This window comes from Ahaetulla prasina, chromosome 5, assembly GCF_028640845.1.
Source record: "Ahaetulla prasina isolate Xishuangbanna chromosome 5, ASM2864084v1, whole genome shotgun sequence".
Classification (NCBI taxonomy): Eukaryota; Metazoa; Chordata; class Lepidosauria; order Squamata; family Colubridae; genus Ahaetulla; species Ahaetulla prasina.
The window spans coordinates 5,638,211-5,658,989 of record NC_080543.1 but is presented as its reverse complement, the minus strand read 5'-3'; the positions used below and the strand labels follow the sequence as shown (position 1 = coordinate 5,658,989).

Here is a 20,779-nt window from a genome sequence, read left to right as displayed (position 1 = left end):
GATAGATGAGATAGATAAATAGATAGATATGGATGGAGGGGATGGATAGATAAGATAGATATGGATGGAGAGAAAGAGGAATGGATAGATAGATAAATAGATAGATAGATAGATAGATAGATAGATATGGATGGAGAGAAAGGGATGGATGGATGGATAGATAGATAGATAGATGGATGGATGGATAAGATAGATGAGATAGATAAATAGATATGGATGGATGGAGGGGGGATGGATGGATAAGATAGATATGGATGGAGAGAAAGAGGAATGGATAGATAGATAGATAGATATGGATGGAGAGAAAGGGATGGATGGATAGATAGATAGATAGATAGATAGATAGATAGATAGATAGATAGAGGGATGGATGGATAAGATAGATGAGATAGATAAATAGATATGGATGGAGAGAGGGGGGGGGATGAATGGATAAGATAGATAGATATGGATGGAGAGGAAGAGGAATGGATAGATAGATAGATAGATAGATAGATAGATAGATAGATAGATAGATAGATAGATAGATAGATAGATAGATAGATAGATAGATGGAGGGATGGGGGGATGGGGGGATGGATGGATAAGACAGATAGATGACATAGATATGGTTGGATGGATGGATAAGATAGATAAGGAAAGAAAGAGGGAGGGAGGGAGAGAGATGATAGAAGGGGGGAAGGAGGGAGGAAGGGATGAATAGCAGGCAGTAGCGGGCGGGGAGAAAGTCACGTGACACCGCCACAATCGCCGGGGAGCGGGTCTTGTCTCTATGGTGACAGCCATAGGCGCGCGGGGCGTTCTCTCTCTCCTCTCCTCTCTATGGTGACGGCGGAAGGAAACGGCGAAGCGTCCGGGGTCAGCCTGGGCGGGGTTGTACTTCCTGTGTCTCCCTGCTCCGGGTAGGCCTCGCGCTCGCGATGAGCTTCTTGAAGCGCATCCCGGAGCCGAGCGAGGGGATCCGGCTGCGGCAACCCGAGACGGAGGCCGTGCTCGCGGGACGGGGCCTGGGCACCGGCAGCCTGTACATCGCGGAGAGGTGAGGGCCTATATACATACATACACGAGGAAGAGACCTGCGGAACTGCCTGCCACTGGAAGGGCGGAGGAATAACCCGAAAACCGGCCTTTTTTTCGGAGGAGGAAGAGGAGGCCGGGCCTGTGGATTTTTTTCCATCCGTGGTCTGATTTTCCAACCCGGCGCCCTCCAGATGGGGCGCCCTGCAGCTCAGAAACCTCCTCCTGCCACAATATCATTGCGGTTTCAGGGAGCAAGAATGGACCGCCCTGCAGGCCGTTTCTACCTGGGCCCCCGGCTACTGTTGGATCGCTTAATTGCGTTCGTCAAATAATAATTGTGATCATGGGGTGACTTTGAGCCAGTCTCTCTCTCTCTCTCTCTCTCAGCGCAACCCACCTCACAGGGTTGTTGTTGTTGTTGTTGTTGTGGGGAAAATGGGAGGAAGAAAGTATGTTGGGTATGTTCTCCGCCTGCCTGGAGTTGATTTGTAAAAAATAAAAAGGGCCAGGCAGGCAGGCAGGATGGATATAGATAGGATATGATAGGTAGGTAGGTAGGTAGGTAGATACAGACAGTAGATAGATAGACAGACAGACAGACAATAGATATAGATAGGTAGATAGATAGATAGATAGAACATAGCTATAGATATAGGTGGGATATAGATAAATAGGATATAAATAGACACAGGATGTAGCTAGGATATAGATATAGTTAGGATAGATAGATAGATGGGATATGAATGGATAGGATATAGATATGATATAGATATAGTTAGGATATAAGATAGATTGGAGATAGATAGATAGATAGATAGATAGATAGATAGATAGATAGATAGATAGATAGATAGATAGAACATAGCTATAGATATAGATGGATATAGATAGATAGGATATAAATAGACACAGATAGGATGTAGCTAGGATATAGATATAGTTAGGATATATAGATAGATGGATATGGATGGATGGATAGGATATAGATATAGATATGATATAGATATAGTTAGGATGTATAGATAGATTGGAGATAGGTAGGTAAAGTAGGTAGGTAGGTAGATACAGACCGACAGTAGATAGATATAGACAGACAGACAGATAGATAGATAGAACATAGATAAAGATACAGATAGGGTATAGATAGACACATAGGATGTAGATAGGATATAGATAGGATATATAGATAGATGGGATATGGATGGATAGGATATAGATATAGATATAGATATAAAATAGATTGGAGAGAGAGAGAGAGATAGATAGATAGATAGAAAGAAAGAAAGAAATATATTTGAAGCTCATAATGTCCAAGCATGTGGCCTCCTTACAGTTTAACCCAGTATTGTTCAAACTTGGCAAAAGTATGGGACTTCAATTCCCAGAATCGACTCTACTGGCTGAGGATTTATTATTATTTTTTGGACTTGGAGGGCTGGGCATGTGTAAATGTCACTGAAACACAGGTTGTTTCTGCCTTCAAGCTACAGTAGAGATGATGGCCATAAGTGATCTCAGGATATATGTGGAAAAATGTGTAAACCCTTAAAGATGTGTGCCTGAGATCCTAGCTGTTGGGTCACAACAGTAGTAAAGATCGCCGAGCCCGTCCTTCTTATGGCTCTTTCTGTTTGAGATGGTTACAGTCTGTGGTTTGAGATAAGTTTCCAGTGGATAACTTTATTTTATATTGGTTTCATAGTATGTTTCTGGACTCAAAAAGTGGTGGATAAAACTTTCCCCCGATTTTTATTTATTTGTATCCAGCCTTTATTATTTTTATAAATAACTCAAGATGGAGAACGTACACCACACAGTTTCTTCCTCCGATTTTCTCCGCAACAACAACCCTGTGAGATGGGTTGACCCGAGAAAGGGTGACTGATCCAGCACTGAATCCCTCTTCTGTATAATCCCGACTGATACTCCTGCCTCCTGTATCCATTAGCATCTGTGTCTTGTATCCAGGTTTTATTCTGTAGCAGCTTTAAAAAATAATCAGATATGTGATTCTTATGGTCTCAGATGAACTGTGATTTCTGTTTCATTCTGTAGCAACTTTAAAAAAGAATCAAATATGTGATTCTTATGGTCTCAGATCAATGTGAACTGTGATTTATGAATAGGTTGGGGTAAAATTCTGTTCTTATCGAATCATAACATAACATAACATAATAACAGAGTTGGAAGGGACCTTGGAGGTCTTCTAGTCCAACCCCCTGCCGAGGCAGGAAACCCTACACCATTTCAGACAAATGGCTATCCAACATTTTCTTAAAAATTTCCAGTGTTGGAGCATTCGCAACTTCTGCAGGCAAGTCGTTCCACTTATTGATTGTTCTAACTGTCAGGAAATTTCTCCTAAGTTGCTTTTTTCCTTGATCAGTTTCCACCCATTGCTTCTTGTTCTACCCTCATGTGCTTTGGAGAATAGCTTGACTCCCTCTTCTTTGGGGCAGCCCCTGAGATATTGGAACACTGCTATCATGTCTCCCCTAGTCCTTCTAGGCATACCCAGTTCCGGCAACCGTTCTTCATATGTTTTAGCCAACTTATTTTTTTGTGTTGCTTTGTATTCTTAGTCGTCTGTCATGGATAGCAGATTCAGGCCTTGGATTCTCACTGGACTATCCCATCATAAGTTTACATGCCATCTCCAGGGACTTGAATACCTACCCGTGGGAACATTTGTACGTCATGGTGAATGCAAAGTTTGAAGGTAAGTTGGTCTAGTTAGCAATAGCCCTTAGACCAGCGGTTCTCAACCTGTGGGTCGCGACCCCGTTGGGGGTCGAATGACGATTTGCCAGGGGTCGCCTAAGACCATCGGAAATATGGGAAGTATACTTGCGAGTCGAAGAATCGCGCTCCAACGGTTGACTCCACAAGCCAGCTGCAGGCTCTTCAAATCACTAGCCGAATTCGGCTTCAGGCACGATGAATTAAAAAAGAAAGAAATCTTTGCTCTGATGTCTCCCTCTCAAGCCAGCTGCAATCACTCCCAATCGCTAGCCTAATCTGGCTTCAGGCGCAATAAACTTAATAGGGGAGGAGTCTCCGCTTTAATGCCTCCGTCCTCAAGGCCATCGCAAGCAGTTCAGATCGCTAGCCAATATGGCTTCAGGCATGATAAATTCAAAACGAAAACAATTTTACGGTTGGGGTCGCCACATCGTGGGGAATTGTATTAAAGGGGTCGCAGCACTATAAAGATTGAGAACCACTGCCTTAGACTTACAGTATTGAGCATCTGTGGGGCATCCTCAAACGGAAGATGGAGGTGTGCAAGGCCTCTAACATCCATCGCAGTGGTGAAATCAGAACTGGTTTAGCACCACTATGCTGGCTGCACATGTCCACTATGCGCGCATGCGCAGTGCGCACCATGCATCAAATGTGAGGCGAGCGCAGTGCACACCAAAAGGAGGTATGAGGTAAGTAGAACAGCGTGCACAGGAGGGGGGGTGATCAGCTGTGGTGCGCAATCTTTTTTTTTTTTACTTTTAAAAGCATTTTCTTAAAAAATAATTGCTACCAACCTGCCTTCCATTGAGGACCTGTATACTGCACGAATCAAGAAGAGGGCCGTGAAAATATTTGCAGATCCCTCACATCCTGGACATAAACTGTTTCAACTCCTACCCTCAAAACGACGCTATAGAGCACTGCACACCAGAACAACTAGACACAAGAACAGTTTTTTCCTGAAGGCCATCACTCTGCTAAACAAATAATTCCCTCAACACTGTCAAACTATTTACTAAATCTGCACTACTATTAATCTTCTCATAGTTCCCATCACCAATCTCTTTCCATTTATGACTGTATGACTGTAACTTGTTGCTGGCAATCCTTATGATTTATATTGATATATTGACCATCAATTGTGTTGTAAATGTTGTACCTTGATGAAGGTATTTTTTCTTTTATGTACACTGAGAGCATATGCACCAAGACAAATTCCTTGTGTGTCCAATCACACTTGGCCAATAAAAATTCTATTCTATTCTATTCTATTTACAACCTATTTGGCCAAAGTGGTTGTTAAAAAAATGCTTTTAAAAGTTTAAAAAAAAGGGTCTGACGATCGCGTAGCTCAGCTGGGCATGGGGGGCGGGCAGGGATTTTTGCTACCGGTTCTCCGAACCACCTGCCACCATTGCTACAGACATTTTGCTTCTCATCCAAGAAGCTTCTCCAGCTTCCATTTCACACCATCCAGTCAGAGCTGAAGAAGCTTCTTGGATGAGAAGTGAAACGTCTTCAAAGAAAAACAAGAAAGTCCAGTTGCCTCCTGAAAAAGCATCTTTGGAACTTCGCTTCCCTCCCTCTTTTCTTTCTTTCTTTCTTTCTTTCTTTCTTTCTTTCTTTCTTTCTTTCTTTCTTTCTTTCTCTCTCTCTCTCTCTCTCTCTCTCTCTCTCTCTCTCTCTCCCTTTCTTTCTTTCTTTCCTTCCTTCCTCCCTCCCTCCCTCCCTCCCTCCCTCCCTTCCTTTCTCTTTCTTTCTCTTTTTTTCTAGTTCTTTATTCTCTTGAATTTTTCTTTTCTGCCCTCTCTTTCTCTTTCTCTTTTTTCTCTCTTCTCTCCCTTTCATTCTCTCTCCTCCCCCTTTCTCTTTTTCTCTCCCTTTCATTCTCTCTCCCTCCCCCTTTTCCCCCTTTCCCCTTTCTCTCTTGCTCTCCCTCCCTTTTTTCTTTCATTTCTTACATTAGAAACCAAAAATTGTGTAAGTTACACCCGGTTAATTGGATTTTAGTGATTATCCCTTTGCTGGAAATGACAGCAGGAGTTCCCAGGTGGTCCTATTTCCTTGGAGAAGTGAGGCGGGAATGCCAGGCTCCTTGATGTGCATCTTCATGTTTGGTTTCTTAGTAGAAGAATCTCGAGAAAATCCCATTCCGGAGGAGGGAGAAGAGGAGAGCGACGATGAGTTTGAACCCATCTCCGAATTCCGATTTGTACCCAGCGACAAATCAGCATGTAAGTAGGAAAGAAAAAGATCACACTAGTTTTGGCATGGGGAATATATCCTGGGTGAGGTGAGGGATGGAGGAAGTCAAGCCCATATGTATTCATTGATTGATTGATTCATTCATTCATTCATTGATTCATTCATTCATTCATATCCCGCCTTTATTATTTTCACAAGTAACTCAAAGCAGCAAACATAAACCAGTATACCTTTCTCCTATTTTCCAACAACAGCCCTGTGAGGTGAGTTGGAAGAGACTCTGGCCCAAAGTCACCCAGCCGGCTTTCATGTCTAAGGCGGGGACTAGAACTCACCGTCTCCTGGTGATTGGCCCAAAGTCACCCAGCTGGCTTTATTTTATTTGTTTATTTATTTAATTAAATTTCTATACCGCCCTTCTCCCAAAGGACTCGTGGCGGTTTACAGCCAACGTAAAACAATATTAATAAATAAAGTTAAAAGACGCTATAAAAATCTAATTCAATTTTGGCTAACGTTAAAACTAATTAAAATAATAATAAAACCCTGACTAAAAACCATGTTTAAGGCGGGACTAGAACTCACCATCTCCTGGTGATTGGCCCAAAGTCACCCAGCTGGCTTTCCTCCCTAAGGCAGGACTAGAACTCACCGTCTCCTGGTAATTGGCCCAAAGTCACCCAGCCAGCTTTCATGCCTAGGGCGGGACTAGAACTCAAGGTCTCCTGGTGATTGGCCCAGAATCACCCAGCCAGCTTTCATGCCTAAAATAGGACTAGAACTCACCTTTCCCTTGCTTTCTAGCCGATGCCTTAACCACTGCACCGAATGGCTTGTTTTTTTCAGAATAATGCTGGCACCCATCTCACTGGCCAGCAAATGCTATATCCTCCTCCTTTGTGGATTTTAAGGTCACAGGAGCAAGTACAGGTAGTCCTCGACTTACGACCGCAGCGGAGCCCCAAATTTCCACCACTAAGTGGTTAAGTGAATAGCGATCCCAAAATTTACGCTCTTTCTTGCCACAGTTGTTAAGCAAATCCCTGCAGCTGTTAAGTGAATCGTTTGGTCATTAAGCGGATCTGGCTCCCCCCCGCCCCCCATTGACGTTGCTTGTCGGAAGCAAGCTGGGAAGGTCACAAAAGGTGATCACGTGACCCTGGGACGCGGCAACCCTCGTCAACACAAAACACCAGTTGCCAAGCGCCTGTCGAAAGACCTTCAATGGAGCGGTCGCCGAGTGAAGTCAATTTTGCGCTTGTGTTTTTAACCTTAGTGGAAGCCATGTTCACCGCCATGTGCGAATGCCAGGCCCTGCACCCCGACCCGGAGGACGAAGACTCCGATAGCAATTACGATGGCGAGGAATATGACGTCGAGGCTCACGGTGAGTGGCGCTTGGATTCGCCTGACCTGCCGCCATTTCCCATTGACCTTGATCCAAGTACAGGTCCCATTAACGGGCAGTTTCGTATCCTTACCAAGAAGCCGAAAAGAAAAAAAAAAGGTTCATTGATGAATGTCTCAAAGGAGCTTTTATTTTCAAGAGGCAACTGGATTTTCTGGTTGTTGTTCTTGTTGTTGTTTTCCAGAGCAAAATTTTTTTATTTTCCATAATAATTCCCACAATTTGACCAGTGTACAATACAATCACTTATCCAACAATCGATCCTATACTCAAATTATACTCCATCAGGGCTGCTCGACCGCCACTCCCTCCCTTAATCCTTTCTACCCTTCTCATCCTTCTTCGACTTTCCCCACTATCCTTCTCCTCGCTTTCCTATTTCCCCACCTCTTTCCCACTTCTCGCTACCATCCTTTCTAACCCTCTATCTTCTTCTCCCTCCCTTCTTTCCTACCTACCTACCTGCCTACCTACTTTCTTCCTTCTTTTGTTGTTGTTGTTGTTGTTTTTCTTTGAAGACGTTTCGCTTCTCATCCGAGAAGCTTCTTCGGCTCTGACTTGGATGGTGGGGAATGGAAGGATTGATACTCCTTGCAGACAGCTGGTCCTTTGCATCCTTTGAGAACAGTGATGGCTAACCTCTTCCCATACCGAGTGCCCAAACCCCCAAAATGCAATGCCCGGGCAGCCCCGTGCATGCACCTCTATGCGCACCCCACCCCGTGCATGCATGTGTGGGCCCCTCCCCCGCATGCGGCCCGCCCGTATATGCGCGGCAGAGACCGGCAGACCAACCGGCCGGCAGTAGGCGCCCGCACATGCACAGCAGAGCTGAGCTGAGATGATGCCTTGTGTGCCCACAGAGAGGGTACCACCTGGATACAGAGAGGGTATCACGGTTTTAGGGAGACCTTGAGGCCCCTTGGAGGTTTGTCTGTGTCCTCAGGGTCACCTGAGTGGTTCAAATGAGTTTGTGGAGTCTTCTTGAAACTGCAGAAATATCCCACAGAAAGCAGAGTTCCACAAGACAATCCCTTCGGCAGTTCCAAGAAGGCTCCAGATCAGTGGTTCTCAACCTGTGGGTCGGGACCCCGTCGGGGGTCAAATGACGATTTGCCAGGGGTCGCCTCAGACCATCGGAAATATGGGAAGTATACTTGCGAGTCGAAGAATCGCGCTCCAATGGTTGACTCCACAAGCCAGCTGCAGGGTCTTCAAATCGCTAGCCGGATTCGGCTTCAGGCGCGATGAATTAAAAAAGAGAGAAATCTTTGCTCTGATGTCTCCCTCTCAAGCCAGCTGCAATCACTCCCAATCGCTAGCCTAGTCTGGCTTCAGGCGCCATAAACTTAATAGGGGAGGAGTCTCCGCTTTAATGCCTCCGTCCTCAAGGCAATCGCAAGCAGTTCAGATCGCTAGCCAAGACGGCTTCAGGCGCCATAAACTTAATAGGGGAGGAGTCTCCGCTTTAATGCCTCCGTCCTCAAGGCAATCGCAAGCAGTTCAGATCGCTAGCCAAGACGGCTTCAGGCGCGATCAATTCAAAACGAAAATAATTTTACGGTTGGGGGTCGCCACATCGTGGGGAATTGTATTAAAGGGGTCGCAGCACTATAAAGGTTGAGAACCACTGCTCCAGATTCAATTTGCGCTACTCAGGTAGCCCTGAGGACACAGACAAACCTCAACGATTTGAGACAAACCTCAACAAGACAAACCTCAACAAGACAAACTTCAACAAGTGGCCTCAACGATTCTCTAAAAAGGATGCAAACAAACAGCTGTCTGCAAGGAGGATCAATCCTTCCATTCCGCACCCTCCAGTCAGAGCTGAAGAAGCTTCTCGGGATGAGAAGCGAAACGTCTTCAGAGAAAAACAAAGGAAGTCCACTTGCCTCTTTAAAAAAAGCACCTTTGAGACAACCGCAACCCGGATGTCTTGAGAATCTCCATAGACCAGGGGTTTGCAAACTTGGCTCCTTTAAGAATTGTGGACTTCAACTCCCAGAATTCCTCAGCCAGCTTTGCTACACTTTTAAGTCCACAATTCTTAAAGGAGCCAAGTTTGCAGACCCCTGCCATAGTCATTCATTGATTAATCATAGTTTTACTCTGTAAGGTATTCCTCACTTAATGACTGGTCGCTTACTCGCTGCTTGAAGTTACGGACTTTCCCAGAGTAGGAGAAAGTAGCCTTTCCCAGAGGCTACTTATGACCTCTTTGAACGTTTCCGAACGCCCCCTTGGTCCAGGAGGGTGTCATGTGATCGTATTGTGGGCACTTGACTTGCATTTATGGCCGTTTGCCATGCTCTAAGGCAGTGGTAGTCAACCTGGTCCCTACCGCCCACTAGTGGGCGTTCCAGCTTTCATGGTGGGCGGTAGGGGTTCTATCCGATACTGAAGCACTTTCCTTTTTTTAAATTTAATTGACTTTAAAAAAAAATCAGCATTATTTAAAAAGCATTTTCATTAGGTTTTCATAAAATTCCCCGTGACGATTTAAATTTCTGAAAAGATACTCTTTGTATCGCCCGCGCACAAGTTTAGTTCACGTTACGTAAGTGAAACTAAATGGCGCTATAGTGCGACCGCAAACAAAAGAGCCTCGTCCCAGAATAGCTCGTGCATCTCCCCCTCCCCGCACCACCCAGCTGTAACAGACAAGCAGAGCTGGTAGCCGGCGTGCCCGCCCCCAAACCCAATCCACGATCTGCGAGAGGCATGCGCAGACGACGATACACGGCGCATTAATGTGGAACCGGTGGGCGGTTAGAAAATTTTACTACTAGCATAGATAGAAAAGTGGGCGGTGGGTATAAAAAGGTTGACTCCCCCTGCTCTAAGGTCATGTGACTTTGTTTGTTGTTTTACTGCTTTCTGGTGTTTACTTCCAGTTTCTGGCAAACAACGTCAATTGGGAAAAACAGACTTCCTTAACGACTGCGGTGTTCACTTAATGACTGTGATTTTTGCTTAATGACTGCGCCATTAGCTTACCGGCTGCCACAACAAATATATGTAATAGAATCAGGTTACTTACTGAAATAATTCCTGGAAAGTAATACAGGTAGTCCTGGATTTACGACCATAGTGGAGCCTAAAATTTCTGTCACTGAGCGGGTTAAGTGAGTTTCGCCCCATTTTACGACCCTTCTTGCCACAGTTGTTAAGCGAATCACTGCGGTTGTTAAGTTAGTGACATGGTTGTTGGGTGTATCCGGCTTCCCCATTGACTTTATAATAATAATAATAATAACAATAGAGTTGGAAGGGACCTTGGAGGCCTTCTAGTCCAACCCCTTCCCCAGGCAGGAAACCTTACACCATCTCAGACAGATGGTTATCCAACATTTTCTTTGCTTATCCGAAGGTCGCAAAATGGGATCGCCTAACTCCGGGACACTGTAACCGTCATAAATACGAGTCAATTGCCCAGCATCTGAAGTTTGATCGCGTGACCAGACCCTGTTGTGTTCTCTTTTAAGGCAGAAGTTCCCCAAACTTTTCGGATTGGCGGCCCAGAGCAGTGGGAGGGGGGGGGAAGAGGGGGTGATTTTATGGGACGTTCACACGACAGTTGTGTGACTGGGGCTGCGAGCAATGAGGCTCGCATGAATGGGACCGCCAGCACCTACGGCAATGCTCGTGTTCTAACCCAGCTCCCCAAACAATAAACCCTCTGAAGTTAACAGATTCCTATATTAGGAGCGCCGGCAAAAAGTTTCTCTCTCACTGCAGGCTAACAAGTCTGGCCGGAAGATGAATAGTTGTCTGCCACACCTATTCATCTCCGCCCGCTGCCTTTTATCCCCAGAGCTTGGGTGGGGGTTTGCTAGCAGCGGTGGCTTTTCCGTCCCAAGGATCAGCCTATAGATTTCCAGTGCTCTCCTCTCTGCTTTCTGTGCATCCGCATGCCAGGCACTAGACCTAGCTCTTCCTCCTCTTCTCTCTCTCTCCTCTCCAATAATAATAATAATAATTGTTGATTCTCCATCTTAGGGCTGACGGATGGTCCAGGCTCCACCTTGGTCTCTCTCTCTCTCTCTCTCAAAACTCCCTCCTCCCTTAAAAACCTATTTAATTTGGCTACTTATAGATAAAAATATTCCTCTAAAATTTACTAAAAATTTAAAACCCATAAATCAATTTAAAATATAAAATTTGGGTGACTTAGAAAAACTCTCTTTTCTCTCTCTCTCTCTCTCTCTCTCTGTTTCTTTGTCTGTCTGTCTCTCTCCCTCTCCCTCTGTCTTTCTCTCTCTCTGTCCGTCTTTCTCTTTCTCTATCTCTCTTTCTGTTTCTCTCTCTGTGTCTCTCTCCCTCTGTGCGTCTCTCTCTCCCTCTGTCCGTCTCTCTCTTTCTCTCTCTCTCTTTCTTTTTCTCTCTCTTTCTCTCTCTCTGTTTCTCTCCCCCCCTCTCTCTCTTTGACAGCTCCATTCCCGCTTCCCCCTCGGAGCTCCCAGGTTGCCTTGATGCCGACCCTGACTCCCACACCCCTCCTCCTCCTCCTCTGATTCAGCTCCTGGAGGAGCCGGCGGCTGACAGGCCTTTTAAGACTTGCGGACTTCAATCCCCAGAATTCCCCAGCCAGTTTTTTCTGACCCAGCTCCCCAAACATGACAAACCCTCTGAAGTGAACTCAAAAGATTCCTTTAATTAGGAATGCTGGCAACCCCGGCAAAAAGTTTCTCCCTCAACGCAGGCTAACCAAGGCCGCCTGGCCGGAAAGATGAATAAGTTGTCTGCCACACCTATTCATCTCCGCCCCCTGCCTTTTATCTCCAGAGCTAGGGTGGGGCTTCGCTAGCAGTGGTGGCTCTTCTGTCCCAAGGACCAGCCCATAGATTTCCACTGCTCTCCTCTCCTCTGCCTTCTGCGTATCCGCACGTCAGGCACTGGACCCAGCTGTTCCTCCTCTTCCTCATCAGCCACCTCCAGACCTGGGGGCTGTTGACTCTCCATCTAAGGGCTGACGGATGCCTCTGTCTGTCTCTCTCTATCTAACAGCTCCTTTCCCTTTTCCCCCTTGGAGCTCTCAGGTTGTCTGGATGCTGAACCCTGACTCCCACGCCACTGCCTCTGAGTCAGCTGCCAGAGGGTCCCGCGGCACGACAGGCCACAACAGCTCGTACAAGCGGGGCCATATGGACGCGTACACTCTGGCCGGCCACCCACTAATTAGGCCGCGGCCCACAAGTTTGGGACCCCTGCTTTTAAGGCTAACCTGCATTTTGGATTTTGTTCTTGGCACAGAAATCGGCCAAGGCGATATCCCGTCCTTCTACACGTATGAGGAAGGCTTGTCGCGTTTAACAGCCGAGGGTCAGGCGACCTTGGAGAGGCTGGAGGGGATGCTGGCCCAGTCTATAAGCACTCAGTACCACATGGCTGGGGTGCGAACGGAAGATACTCTGAGGGACTTCGAAGGTACGAACTCAGCTTGCGGCTTTTCCTGAGCGATCTTGGAATGTTTGAAGGGCTGTTGCCGGTCGGGATTTAAGGCAGGCGCCTCCAAACTCGGCAAGCGATTTTTGTCGTTTGACACAAGTCTCTTCTTGTGTCGAGTAGTAGAGAAATCTGCCTGATCGTTTTCAACTAACTCCGCTTCCATCCGATGACACGGATTGGGATGCAGTTGTTAAGTTTATCACACGGTTATTAAGTGAATCCCTGTGGTCGTTACGTTTATCACATGGTTATTAAGTGATTCACTGCAGCCGTTAAGTTTATAACACGGTTGTTAAATGAACCACTGCAGTCATTAAATTTATAACACGGTTGTTAAATGAATCACTGCAGTCATTAAGATTATAACACCGTTGTTTAAGTGAATCTGGCTTCCCCATTCACTTGGCTTTCCAGAAGGTCATAAAAGGGGATCACGGGACCCCAGGACACTGCAACCGTCATACATATGAGTCAGTTGCCAAATGTCTGGATTTTGATCACGGGACCACGGAGATATGGCAGTGGTCATGCGTGTGAAAAACGGTCATAAGTCCCTTTTTTCAGGGCCCGTGTAACTTTGAACAGTCATTAAACGAACGATTATTAAGTCAAGGACTACCTGATTTTGCTGTGCCCTACAAGTGGACGGAATTTACAGAAGGTTCTTGAACGGAAGTTACTTGCTGCCTTTAACATTCCTTTTTATTTTCTCAAATAATCTGCATTTACCTACCCCTAAGTAGCTGGTGTCAAGGGATGCGGTGGCTCAGTGGCTAAGACGCTGAGCTTGTCGATCGAAAGGTCGGCAGTTCAGCGGTTCGAATCCCTAGTGCCGCCATGTAACGGGGTGAGCTCCCGTGACTTGTCCCAGCTTCTGCCAACCTAGCAATTCGAAAGCAGGTAAAAAAATGCAAGTAGAAAAAATAGGGACCACCTTTGGTGGGAAGGGAAGAGCGTTCCGTGCGCCTTTGGCGTTGAGTCATGCCGGCCACATGACCCCGGAGACGTCTTCGGACAGCGCTGGCTCTTCGGCTTTGAAACGGAGATGAGCACCGCCCCCTAGAGTCGGTAACAACTAGCACATAATATGCGAGGGGAACCTTTACCTTTAAGTAGCTGGTTGTTAATCACGGACTACCAATACAGATCATCCTTGATTTATGACCACAATTGAGCGCAAAGTTTCTGTTGTTACGGGTGACGTTTGTTAAGTGAGTTTTGCTCCATTTTACTCCCTTTCTTGACCCCGTCGTTAAGCGAATCACTGTGGTTGTTAGGTGATGGGCATGGTGGTTAAGTGAATCTGCCTTCCCCATTGACTTTTGAGGATCTGGGGATCGCAAAAGACGATCACCTGATCCCGGGTCACTGCAAGCCGTCATAAGTACATGCCAGTTGCCAAGCATCCGAAATTTTAATCACGTGACCACGGGAATGTTGCGACATTTTCGTAGGTGTGAAAAATGGTCATAAGTCACTTTGTTCAGGGCCGGTCTCACTTCGAATGGTCATTAAACGAAAGGTCGTAAGACAAGAACTATCCGTAGTAGCTCCATTCCTGTGATGACCCAGGCATGGCATGAAAGCAACACAGCCAGGAAACAGGTCTAACTCCCCTTTATTGCTCCAACTACGCTTCCAAATTTCCCCACGTTTACTACAAGTCCTGGAGCAAAGCTCTTGCACGCACCTTCAGCAGCCTCTGGCTACGAGTAGTCCAGTAAGCCAGGTTAGCCAAACAGTAACCAGGGCAAGAAGTTCAGCAAAGCAGGCAAACAGGGCAGGCCCCACAAGACAGAGCACAGTAATCTCCGGGCGTCGGCAAGCGCACACGAGACTCCCCAGATTCAATGCTTATTCCTGACAAATGGCCTCCCACCGGCACCTCCTTACATCTCAGGCCCCAGGTGTGCCTAGTGAAGGGGGGCCGGGCACTCTCCTCCCTCGTAACCCGCTCAGTCTCCGTTGTTCTCGCCTTCTCTCTTCTCTCCTTGTTCTAGGATCAGGAGGGGGTGGACCTTGCTCTTCACCTGAGCTCTGCCTCTCCTGCTTCTCCCTATCTACAAGCCTTTCTAATCCTGAAAAGCCTTGCCCGGACTGAGTCTGCCATCCCCCAGTTTCCTCCAAGGCCAATTGAGCCACCCTCTCATCTCTGTTCCACGCTTATCTCTCTAAAGGCTGTATCTCAGGGTTACTTACAGCAGCCGAGGGGAGTGACCTACAACTGAATGTGATTGATGACACTCCCTGGGCGGAGGGGGAGAAAACAGGGTCATAATTGGAGCGTAAATTACGTAAGGTCAGAGCTGGCTTCATTTGGGAACGTGCCGACGTGAAGCTCCCAATAAATAACTGGATTTCTTTGGAAGCTTGGCTCGAGATTCATGATTTAGACTCCGACAGGGGCATGACAATTCCATTGCTATTTTTGCTTTCAGATGGAATGGAAGTCGACGCGGCCCCAGTAGTTACGGGACAGTTTGAAGATGCCGATGTTGATCATTAAAAGAAGGTAGGAACGATGGCCAGGTTGACCCTTCTAATTATTTCTCCCGTTGAGCCTCTGGCTTTAGCTCAGAACAATACATCCAGTTTGGACAGATAATCCAGTTAAAAACCCTAACCCTCTGCTTTTCAGTCGTTAAGTGAATCCTGTTAGCGTTCCAAGTAATGCACCCATTGAAAGCAGAACTCCGAGGCAGGTAGATTCCTCAAAGAACAGTTTATCGAATACATCATATTGGCACGTATCTGGTGAAAACCGACTCTGAAAGTTCTCACGGTTTTCACCTACCGTATTTTTCAGCGTATAAGACGCTCTGGACTATAAAACGCACCTTTTTTGGGGAGGAAAACAAGGGGAAAAAAATCTACCTCAGCCTCCCAGCAATTTTCCTCCTTGCAGCAAACAGCCAGTTTCAGTTTCAGCACAGCCTGCTTAGCACAAGAAAAAAAAATCCTCTGCCTCCCAGCAATTTGCCTCCCCGCGGCAATAGGCCATGGCAATCCTTGCAGCCTGAAACAGCTGAAGGTCGGGAGGCTGATCCAACCGACAATCAGCTGCTTGGGCTAATCAGGTTGTGCTGAAGCTGAAATGGGCGGTTTGCTGCAAGGAGGTAAATTGCTGGGAGACAGAAGCCATCTATCTCTCTCTCTCTTCTCTCCTTGTTCTAGGATCAGGAGGGGGTGGTCCTTGCTCTTCACCTGAGCTCTGCCTCTCCTGCTTCTCCCTATCTACAAGCCTTTCTAATCCTGAAAAGCCTTGCCCGGACTGAGTCTGCCATCCCCCAGTTTCCTCCAAGGCCAATTGAGCCACCCTCTCATCTCTGTTCCACGCTTATCTCTCTAAAGGCTGTATCTCAGGGTTACTTACAGCAGCCGAGGGGAGTGACCTACAACTGAATGTGATTGATGACACTCCCTGGGGGGGAGGGGGAGAAAACAGGGTCATAATTGGAGCGTAAATTACGTAAGGTCAGAGCTGGCTTCATTTGGGAACGTGCCGACATGAAGCTCCCAATAAATAACTGGATTTCTTTGGAAGCTTGGCTCGAGATTCATGATTTAGACTCCGACAGGGGCATGACAATTCCATTGCTATTTTTGCTTTCAGATGGAATGGAAGTCGATGCGGCCCCAGTAGTTACGGGACAGTTTGAAGATGCCGATGTTGATCATTAAAGGAAGGTAGGAACGATGGCCAGGTTGACCCTTCTAATTATTTCTCCCGTTGAGCCTCTGGCTTTAGCTCAGAACAATACATCCAGTTTGGACAGATAATCTAGTTAAAAACCCTAACCCTCTGCTTTTCAGTCGTTAAGTGAATCCTGTTAGCGTTCCAAGTAATGCACCCATTGAAAGCAGAACTCCGAGGCAGGTAGATTCCTCAAAGAACAGTTTATCGAATACATCATATTGGCACGTATTTGGTGAAAACCGACTCTGAAAGTTCTCGCGGTTTTCACCTACCGTATTTTTCAGCGTATAAGACGCTCTGGACTATAAAACACACCTACCTTTTTGGGGGAGGAAAACAAGGGGAAAAAAAATCTACCTCAGCCTCCCAGCAATTTTCCTCCTTGCAGCAAACAGCCAGTTTCAGTTTCAGCACAGCCTGCTTAGCACAAGAAAAAAAAATCCTCTGCCTCCCAGCAATTTGCCTCCCCGCGGCAATAGGCCATGGCAATCCTTGCAGCCTGAAACAGCTGAAGGTCGGGAGGCTGATCCAACCGACAATCAGCTGCTTGGGCTAATCAGGTTATGCTGAAGCTGAAATGGGCGGTTTGCTGCAAGGAGGTAAATTGCTGGGAGACAGAAGCCATCTCTCTCTCTCTCTCTCTCTCTCTCTCCCTTCCTATTATGTCTCACTCTCTTCTTTCTTTCTTTCTTTCTTTTTTCTCTTTCTCCCCTCCTTCCCTTTCTTTCGTTCTTTTTCTTTCCTTTCCTTCCTTCCTTCATTCCCTCCCACCGTCAATCTGTCATTTCCTTCCCTCCTTCCTTCCTTCCTTCCTGTCTCTTTCCTTTCCCTTCCTTCCTATTATCTCTCTTCTTTCCTTTTCCTTCCATCCTTCCTATTATGTCTCTTTCCTTCCTTTTTTCTTCCTTCCCTCCCTCCTTCCTTCCTATTATGTCTGTTTCTTTCTTTCTCTTTCTTTCCCTTCCTTCCTTCCTTCCTACCGACCTACCTTCCTTCCTTCCTTTTTCTAAAATGCAACTTCTTCTGTCTTTCAGATTCTCTTGGCGTCTTCAAAGCAGAATTCCCCAAGATGGACCAGGTTACAAGAATGAACACAGTTCCACTGTTAGACCCAAACATGAAGACTGTAAATGGTTTTGTAGCTGTGCTTATAAAACATGATTTGACTTTTTTTTGCATACACATAGACGCAACACACACAAAAGGGGAATTTATATCTTGGCTCTGATCGGAGAATTAATTATGGCTTACAATTGGAGAGCCTTTTACATGATATACTAGAGTAGAGAAGTCCAATTTCAACAAGTTTTTAAGACTAGTGGACTTCAACTCCTAGAATTCCCCAGCCAGCCACGCTGGCTGGGGAATTCTGGCTGTTGAACGTCTCAAAGTCTTAAATTCTGGGAGTTGAAGTCCACAAATCTTAAAAGATTGGACACGCTTGTAGGTACTAGAGGGCAAGGAATAAAATTGTAACTTAGAACAGAATTCTAGGCGTTTCCAGGGATCGTTCCCGTATGTTTTAATGCTTGTTTTGTCTACAGCCAAGTTCAGACAACAGGAATTTTATTATGCTATTATCTAAGGTGACTAGTGTTACGACAGAGGGGCGAAGTCGAGGAAATTGTGGGAACCCTGCAGAGAATTGACTCCGTCTCTCCGAGAATCTTATATGGTGTTTCTAAGGGCCCATTTTGGCATCGAAGCAGACGGTTCTGCGCTCCAGATAAAACACTTTTTGTTATTTCTGCTATAAATGAAAATGAAGTGGTTGAATAAAGATGATTTTTGTACCTTACGGCTTAGCTTCCTTATTGCAACTTCCATTTTTTCCACATTTCTGCTCAGGCTAAAAGCTACCGGTGTTTATCTTGGTGTTTTATTTCAATCTCTATAGTAGCCACGGTACAGGCAGTCTTTCGCTTACGGTCATAAGTCGTGATCGTCATAAGGTGGGTCGCCAGGTAAGTAGACCCGACTTTATGGCCTTGTTTTCGTAAAGCAAACTTTCCAGTGAGCCGATGTCCGCTATGGGGCGAGTTTGGCAAAACCCAGAAGTAAAAAAAACGGGTTTTCAACAAAAAATGTTATCAATTGTGGTTAAGGAGTTTGCAGGATGCTGCAAAGGGCCATAAATGGTTGTCGGAATGCAGTTGCATGACTCTTGGGTTGTGGCCATCAGAACCAGCGCTTAAGTACCTTGGGGGACAGGAGGGTCTGTTGTAACTTTGGTCATTTCAGCAACCAGTTGTAAGCTTGGCACTTTCCCATATGTGCAGCTCAGGATGTAGTTAGCAACACGGGGGTTAAGTGAGGGGCCGGGATAGCTCAGGCAATAGAGAAGCCTGTTATTAGAACACAAAGCCTGCAATTACTGCAGGTTCGAGCCCGGCTCAAAGTTGACTCAGCCTTCCACCCTTTATAAGGTAGGTAAAATAAGGACCCAGATTGTTGAGGGGGGCAATAAGTTGACTTTGTAAAAAATATACAAATAGAATGAGACTATTGCCTTACACAATGTAAGCCGCCCTGAGTCTTTGGAGAAGGGCGGGGTATAAATGTAAACAAACAAAAAAAAAATCTGCCTTCCCAAATTGACTTTGCTTGTCAGAAGGTCACGCAAGGGGAACCACGTGACCCCGAGACCGTCATAAATGCGAGCCAGTCGCCAAGTCGCTCCGAATTATGATCCCATGACCACGGGGCTGTTGCAAAGGCCATAAGCGTGGGAAACGGTCGTAAGTCCCTTTTTTTTAGCGCCCTCGTTCTGTCTTCATAAACTCTTCGTTGAGTGACCTTCAATCGGTCACTAAATGAATGGTCGTAAATCGAGGACTATCTGATTATGTGAAATGCAGCAAATGATTATGGAACTAAGAAAATGAGCGAATATTGGGGGGGGGTTTAAAGTCTAGGAAAGGAAAAAAAAAACATTTGAGAATTGTAAAAGTAAACTATTCTTTATTAAGAAAATAATCCATTTTCTACTCTCTTTAAGACAATATTAACCCCCCCTATGTAAAGTTGTGGGCATTTTGTTCAGGCTTGGTTCATTTTTCAGGAAAGGGGATGTGTGCCACGTTCAAGTTTCAAAGGGTAGATGATGTTTCTAATCCAATTAGTGCAAAGATTAGAACTCGATATTCCCTGTCCTTGGCCCGATTTGCTGCAGGAATATTTTGATGCCTGCCTTCTGCAGCAGTTTTGCCATAACAACAATGACAACATATCAAACGCGTATAATATAAACTACTACAGCGCGAATTTCGCCGTTATCACGAAGAAGACAAACCGTTAACATTCACAGAAATCCTTTCAGCTGGAATTCAAGGACATTAGATGGCAATTTATGACCACTTCGATGTTCTTTGAATATAAACCCTGCCAAAAGTTTTCCATCCACCAAAAATATTAAAGACATGCTATTTTTTTTTTTTAAAAAAACCTGGGTATTTCCAGGCAGCATCCTGTAAACTCCAGTGCACATCCGGCATTTTTTAAAATCCAAAAAGACCCAAACGTTTATAAAGTGCTTCCAACTTTAAAACTGGGTCGGAAATGTCAAAGTTTTCCTGAAACCGAACCCTTCGCTTTCTTTCTAAATGTTAGCACCCTTGTTCGATTCGGGGAGGTGGGGCGGGGAGAAACCTAACGGCATGAAGTAACGGAACAAAATAGAAACTGTTTTATAGTAACAGAACAAAATTGGAAATTCTGGAAGGAAGAACGCTAGCTCCAGAATAGATGCTTCCAAAAGAATTACGGCACTGTCTTGTTTTATTTCATAAACTGCTGCGTTCCAGATTGCGCCAATCATTGAGGAAACCATTTTTATTAATGCCTGAAATCTTGAAGCATATGTGAAACCTTGCAATTGTCACAACTGGATCTTGTTTCTCATTTTGCGCTTGCTATCTGCTTTAGCAATAAAGATACTTTTTTTTTTTTTAAAAAAGTAATTTTTCAGCCCTTAGTTAATGATATATCTGCTGGGTTTTGTGGTTTTTTTTTACATGCATAAGGTTATATGCATGAAACTGTGCTTTATAAACGATCGTTTATACGAAGGTGGCTCACACTTTAAAAAAAAATATCTTATCAAATACGTGGCAAAATGTTTCTAGTGAGGATTTGAGGCTGCCTCGCTTTATCGGGTTTCTCATAGTTAGCAGCTTTAGGATAGATGGAACGTCAACTCCCAGAATTCCCTAGCCAGGGTTGGCTGGAGAATTCTGGGAGTTGAAGTCCAAGCA

At 45.5% G+C, this 20,779-nt stretch overlaps 1 protein-coding gene across 4 annotated transcripts; it reads left to right on the top strand.

Annotated features, from left to right (window-relative positions):
• The first annotated feature begins 845 nt into the window (after nucleotides 1-845).
• CLNS1A (chloride nucleotide-sensitive channel 1A) lies at nucleotides 846-18,324 on the top strand. 4 transcript variants are annotated; one of them, XM_058186551.1, is made up of 7 exons: nucleotides 848-1,039; nucleotides 3,603-3,739; nucleotides 5,895-5,999; nucleotides 7,247-7,357; nucleotides 12,635-12,808; nucleotides 15,268-15,341; nucleotides 17,561-18,324. In XM_058186551.1, exons 1-6 carry the CDS (start codon nucleotides 921-923, stop codon nucleotides 15,333-15,335), a joined length of 714 nt encoding a protein of 237 aa, XP_058042534.1. In that variant the 5' UTR covers nucleotides 848-920; the 3' UTR covers nucleotides 15,336-15,341; nucleotides 17,561-18,324. The 4 variants fall into 4 exon arrangements, with proteins under 4 accessions (XP_058042535.1, XP_058042534.1, XP_058042531.1 ...); XM_058186548.1 differs by having other exon boundaries at nucleotides 850-1,039; nucleotides 5,892-5,999; XM_058186550.1 differs by lacking the exon at nucleotides 15,268-15,341 and adding an exon at nucleotides 16,443-16,516 and having other exon boundaries at nucleotides 851-1,039; nucleotides 5,892-5,999.
• Nucleotides 18,325-20,779: the final 2,455 nt, after the last annotated feature.

Coding starts and splice junctions, on each gene's coding strand:
- CLNS1A (XM_058186548.1), top strand. CDS start 921: ATGAGCTTCTTGAAGCGCATCCCGGAGCCGAGCGAGGGGATCCGGCTG. Junction 3,740..5,891: donor GGTGAATGCAAAGTTTGAAG/GTAAGTTGGTCT, acceptor TTGGTTTCTTAG/TAGAAGAATCTCGAGAAAAT. Junction 12,809..15,267: donor TACTCTGAGGGACTTCGAAG/GTACGAACTCAG, acceptor TTTTGCTTTCAG/ATGGAATGGAAGTCGACGCG.